General features: G+C 35.3%; 1 protein-coding gene across 1 annotated transcript; it reads right to left on the minus strand.

The window, feature by feature from the left end:
- Window positions 1–3,278: 3,278 nt before the first annotated feature.
- On the minus strand, window positions 3,279–3,931 carry LOC114523300 (alpha-2Db adrenergic receptor-like). The gene is made up of 2 exons (XM_028544178.1): window positions 3,749–3,931; window positions 3,279–3,433 (listed from the first exon to the last, which is right to left on the minus strand). The coding sequence occupies exons 1-2, from the start codon at window positions 3,924–3,926 to the stop codon at window positions 3,279–3,281; spliced, it is 333 nt and encodes a 110-aa protein (XP_028399979.1). The 5' UTR covers window positions 3,927–3,931.
- Window positions 3,932–6,000: the final 2,069 nt, after the last annotated feature.

A 6,000-nucleotide genomic window follows, 5' to 3' on the forward strand; every position in this document is an offset into this window, starting at 1 on the left:
CCAGACGTCTGCAGCTGATAAATGTGACTCGAAATTTTCTAACTAAAGTGAAATTTCCGCTTCATTATATTCGTTTTAAAATTAATATATAATTCATCTAAAGGGTATACGAATAGGGTAAAAGAATACCCCAATCGTATTCGGCTCGGAAGTATGAGCAGCTCCGAAGCATAACGTATAACTAGAAATCATAAATTATATAATTCACCAGATAATATAGGTAAAAACAAAACGAATGCTGAATGCGACTTCCAAAAGATCGAAAATTGTTGAACGAAAGTTGTCAACTGGCACTGTTATTCCATACAGGTATTGGAACATAAAGTTTCAGCCCAGGTTCATACTATACTATAAAAAATTCAATTGACAGTGTAGTATGTTTGTTCCTCATCCATTTAAGTGGTGCACGTCATTGGTCACGTTTGGCTTTTCATATTGTGCCATATTTTCCCATAGAATTTGTGATAGAAAGCCCGTAACGTTAAAGTGTTTCAAATTACGGTCATCAGGTACGTCTAAGGTTTTGTCTAGATTTTAAAGTAAAAAAATTTCCTAACAGTATTTTCTTTGAAATTCCTGTTACTAAGAGTCAAATCGATAAGGGTTGCTGACGTTCTCGTTACCCTTGAAGGTTCATTTATTAACTGCATGGTCAAACTGATAAGCGCAGAAAAGAAATTGCATGCAGTCTTCGCGTAAAAACATCAGGATCGGAATCGCAATTTAGATCACCCAGTTGTGAAGAATAGTTGTATTATAATTACATGATAATTGAGTTGTAAATATGGTAATAATAATTAGGGGGATATAAAAAACTGGGGAAAGAGTTTAAATCAGGGTCAGAGAGTTGAGACAGGACAAGTCAGCAAAGCGGTCCTAAGAGTTATAAAGAACATTTTGAGTGGAATAAGCGGAGTATTGGGGTGAACCCGTCTAGAAATTACTACGCTATATTTATGCTATATTTGATAAAGTTGAAGTAAAGCCTTTAAAGTCAAGTATATTGAAGCGACGGGGTTTCTGAAGCAAAACCCAGAAGTGTGGTGAAGCTGAACGAGTCAGTGTTGCAATAACTAAAGCCGATAAAAAAAAAGTAAGAGACGAGGGTTTCCCTGGGAATCGCTTGGTGATACATCGTAATCAAAGTGTTGGAGGCTAGCCGAAGAAACAAGACGGATACTCTCTAGGATTAGGGTTTGTTTGAAAATACTGTAGAAAAAATATTTTATATTAATTATTAGAATACTGCTGTTGTTTTGGATCAGCGTTTGCAGCGCCCACGTCGACGATAGAAATCGTCACACCAGTAATACATGCAATCAATCAGTAGTGATTGACGATACAAATTGTCATCATTGAACTCATTTAGAATTTCAGACGGGTTATGAAAATAATTGTAGCCAAAACACCTTCCCTAGTCATCTTTGATCTATCGAAATCAATGAGAGATGAGAGTAACTCCGACCTATTGTGATCAAAAATATTTATGCTCGCAAAAGGCAAATCGCTCACAAAAAGTCACCAAAGGTCATGTCTTCACCTCATAACAAACTATACAACGTTCCAGTCGAAGCTATGTTGAGTTTTGCGATTTTCATTTAAAATAAAATTCCAAACGTTGAATTAGATCAACTTCTTACATAGAGTGATTCGAAACCTCGATAAGTTTTGATCCGCCATCTTTATTTCTTTTACATGTAGAAATCATGCTGAAAAAAAATCACTACCTGTCACTATCAATATCTATGTAACTAAAATCACTATCGGTAGCTAGGGAGCCAAATTACAAGCCCCTATACTGGCTCAGATTGTCAACTGTTAAAGTCAGTAAGACTTTATATAAAAGTCCCAAGCGAGTGCTGCATGTCTGCAGATTTAATTAAACTAAGTTAAAGCTACAAATTATATATAAACTACACATATATTCTACAATAATGATTGAAGAACGTATATCTAAAGTTGCATGTAACGATTCCAACTGCCAATTAAGTAATTGTCAGTACATTTTTCCTTAGGCCTTAGGTTCGTGAGCCAAAGTTTCCCTTGAGGTTCACAGATTCTGCGAATAACTTGTAAGAAAAAGGCCTGTAACTTCATGTAACTGTGTAAGAACATTTTTGTCGTAATTCCTTTATGGTGACGTTATCACTTCTTTACCAGGAGCATCTTGCATCTTTAAATCGCTTTATTTACGTACAAAAAACATGTACAAAAGGAGGGCACAACAGTCAACCCCAATTATTGTTCCCCCCAACTACAAATTTAATCGAATTAAAATATTATTATATATATATAAACTATATTATATATAATCTAAATATTATATATAAACTACAAATTATATATAAACTATAGATTATATATAAACTACAAATTATTTATAAACTACAATTTATATATAAAGGTTGCAATATAACCAGAAAGCAGCGTGGCAGGGTCTGCAAAAAAACGTCGCATCAAATGTGGTATAACAACGGCCTAAAATAGACACGATCACACGAAAGACATTTCGACCTTCGTGATGCAGGAGAGACCATATACTATTTTATATAAACTGTTGTTATACTTGTTTTACCCATTTCATGCGAATTTGTTACATAATTGGCTGGCATTTTAAGTTTTTACTAATGATTAATCAGCTTGGTGAAAGAGATCAGTTAAAAATTTCTCAACGTTTCGATCGAAAGGATCGTTGCGATCAAAATTTGACGTTTTGAAATTACATACTTTCCAAGCATACATATACAGGGTGAATAAAAAAACGCAGCCTTAATAATTCCCAGGGGCCTACGATCTTTTGTTATTGAATAGAAGCGAACATAATTATATGAATATCAGTAAGTGAGTTGCAGTTTTTTTTATACACCCTAGCTCAGTAATGCACCAGTATTTGGTACTTCATTGGTAATCCACTTTGCAATTGATTACGTAAACCGATTTTTTTTGTTGCGTTGGATTTAGCAAATTATACTTATTTTTTTCCAATTTTACTCATTTTTGAAAAGCATATCGAATAATCTCTGCGTTTCATTACATGAAAAAGTATCTTTAGAGCACACATCTCAATTGATTTTAAGCTCCATATTATCGGTTAGTAGCGTAGCCAGCCTGACGATTTGTCCCAATATGCTAATATTTTGGTGTTCATTGACTGCGAAAACAATAAATTTCTAAAAGAAATGAATAATTATAATAAGTCGAAATTTACATACCGGGACAAAATCGTTGGACTGACTACGCCACTATTATCCGTTCGAATTTCTGGATATTTTTTATGCTCATCGCCACAATCGTGTGAAGAGTCGTTTGAACGCCTCTCTGAATCTTTTATCAAAACATGCGTATATTATCGGATTACAAACACTGTTAAAAGGGGGCAGAATAAATGCTGTCAAATCGTGTGAAATTTCATTGTAAAAAGTTTTAATGAGAGCTGGATTATGACGATTAAAAAAAGTTATAATAAAGAAAGGGCCCCAGCAAAAGACAAAAGCACCTATAACAATGGCCATCATGCGGATATTTTTAAGGTCTTGGTAGAAAGAAGATGGATGATTTCTAAATTGGCTGGTTTGGCCCAGTTCGCCTCTTCGCGCTCTTTTTCTTCGTCTGTTAGCAACGAGAAGTATTCTAGTGTACATTATCAGTGCTATGGCAGTTGGAACAAAAAAGGCTGTGATCGCTGAAACAGTATAGAATAAATCATTGTTATTGAAGCATCCATAAGGTGAAACGTACATATCAAAACATCCATACGTGGCATACGCTGTTGAAATTATCCAAATTATGGTGATCACAATTTTCGACTTTTTCGTGGTCATGATTACGTTATACCGCAATGGCTTACTGATCTTAAGGTATCGATCACAACTTATCCACGTCAATGTATGAATCGACGCGGACTCGGCAAATATATTGATCCACATGTAAAATCGACAAAGATGAATCGAAGTAATACCCACTTCATATTCATACAACTGCAATGGACAAGAGAAAACTCCAATCAAAAGATCGGCGACGGCCAGACATCCAATGAAATATCGTTCACGGAGACCTCTCTCTATCCGCATCGCAGCCAGAACCATCAGGTTTCCTGCAGTGGCCAAGATGATTATGATCACAAGAAGAATTACTGTTGTGTACCAAATTGCGTTTTTTCCCTGGTAGGCGGCGATGACCGCGTCAAATTTGTCATTTCGTTTTGGCTGATAGTCGCGTTTCCATAAATGATACTGTTTGATGACATATTCTTGTATAAAGAAACAGGGAAATATAAGTTTTCATGCAATTCCAAGATATATTGTTTTTGTCGTATAATTGATATGGAAAAAAAAGTTAAATAAAAGGACGAGTATATAAAACCCCCCGATTGAGGAACAATGTCCTTAACAGCTAGTACAGTTCATGCTATCCGCAACAATAAACCCAATGTTACCATATAGTTCAGACTCATTTGGAAAGCGGAAATCCAGATCGCCTTTTGAACAACCCGCCTCAGAGTTAGAGCTCACAATAATATTATCAAGGAATATCTTGGCCCACAAAGGATTCGAAAATATCAAGTATTATCATATGGAAAGTGTCACTTCCCGTGAAATGGAGCTCAGTGACTGTCTCAGAAGAATTTTAAGCGGTCCACAGGGGTGGATCCAGCACTAGTGCACTAATTTGCAAACACAGTGGTTATTTTTAGCAGTTTTCTTGTGTCATGCAAATTAGTGCATTTTTTTTAAATCTTTGAGCTCTACAGTTAAAATTATAAAAAATTTATCGCCACTCAGTCTTGTCCTCGTGCATACGACAGACGAGGGAGCATTATAAATTATAATAAGGAACAATATAAGGGGAGATTTAATAATAAGGCGAGAATTATACTAAATCAATTATATTAAACAAATGTTCAAAAGGAAGATGATGTAAAGATAGACAGGCCTTGACTGACACTTTAATGAGTTGACGGTAGTAATCATAATAAGTAAATAGAGTTAGATGTGCATACTGTCGAGGAATACTTAAAACACTTTGTTGTTCTAAAAATAATTTAAAATTTGAAAGGCAAAAAAAGTGTATAGAGACATTACAGTTGTCTATTTGATGGGTGAGGAAAACATGCATTTATAGCAGTTCTAAAAAGTAAAAACTAGTGTAAAAAATTATTTGTCACGTTTTGACTGGTTTTCGTGTCTGTTCAGCCAAGTTCTTCGCACGTGTAAGCGTAGAAAACAAAAATGTAAATGTTATTTGTACTACAGGCACAGTGGCTATGCCACTATTATTGTAAATTGGCTGGTTTGACCCAGTTCGTCTCTTCGCGCTCTTTTTCGTCGTCTGTTAGCAACGAGAAGTATTCGAGTGTACATTATCAGTGCTATGGCAGTTGGAATAAAAAAGACTGTGACTGTTGAAACAGTATAGAATAGTTCATTATCATTCAAGCATCCACGACACGTTCACGGAATATCGTTCACGGAGACCTCTCTCTATCCGCAAAAAAAAGTGTATATATAGAGACATGAAGGAAACATGTCTCATGAAACAAGTTAGTTTAAAAAAACGATTTGTTAATTTGTCACGATGATTGAAGGTTGCACGTTTTACTGTTTTTTGTGTGCCACTTAGCAAAACTTGGCAAATGTTAGCCAATAACATAATCAACTATGGCATACATTCGTCATTATAGTTTTCATCATAGGAGAATGTCTGTTCAGCCCAGTATAACTCATCAAACACGTAAGGCGTAGAAAACAAAAAAATTAAATGTTATTTGTATCACAGGCACCTTCACGGCCTCCCACCTGTCCCTTTGTTCCTTTATAAACTATTGCAAAGTTAACATATTTGCATGAAGGAAATATAGGTAATGACAGAGAACAATATATTAACTGCTGTTGATAATAGTAATCTTCAGAAAAATCCAGACGTCTTCAGAAAAATTCAGACGTCTTCAGCTGATAAGTGTGCTTGTCCCCGCACGTATATTATTTCTAAGTGAGTATTGGC

The sequence above is a fragment of the Dendronephthya gigantea genome, unplaced genomic scaffold (genome assembly GCF_004324835.1).
Source record: "Dendronephthya gigantea isolate DGI-Jeju-01 unplaced genomic scaffold, DenGig_1.0 000027F, whole genome shotgun sequence".
In the NCBI taxonomy this organism is placed as follows: domain Eukaryota; kingdom Metazoa; phylum Cnidaria; class Anthozoa; order Malacalcyonacea; family Nephtheidae; genus Dendronephthya; species Dendronephthya gigantea.

Excerpts from the sequence above, each read along its gene's own strand:
- LOC114523300 (XM_028544178.1), bottom strand. The coding sequence starts at position 3,926 with ATGTGGATCAATATATTTGCCGAGTCCGCGTCGATTCATACATTGACG. Across the intron at positions 3,434-3,748 it reads AGCGTATGCCACGTATGGAT|CTCTCATTAAAACTTTTTAC; the intron begins GTTTTGATATGT and ends GTCATAATCCAG.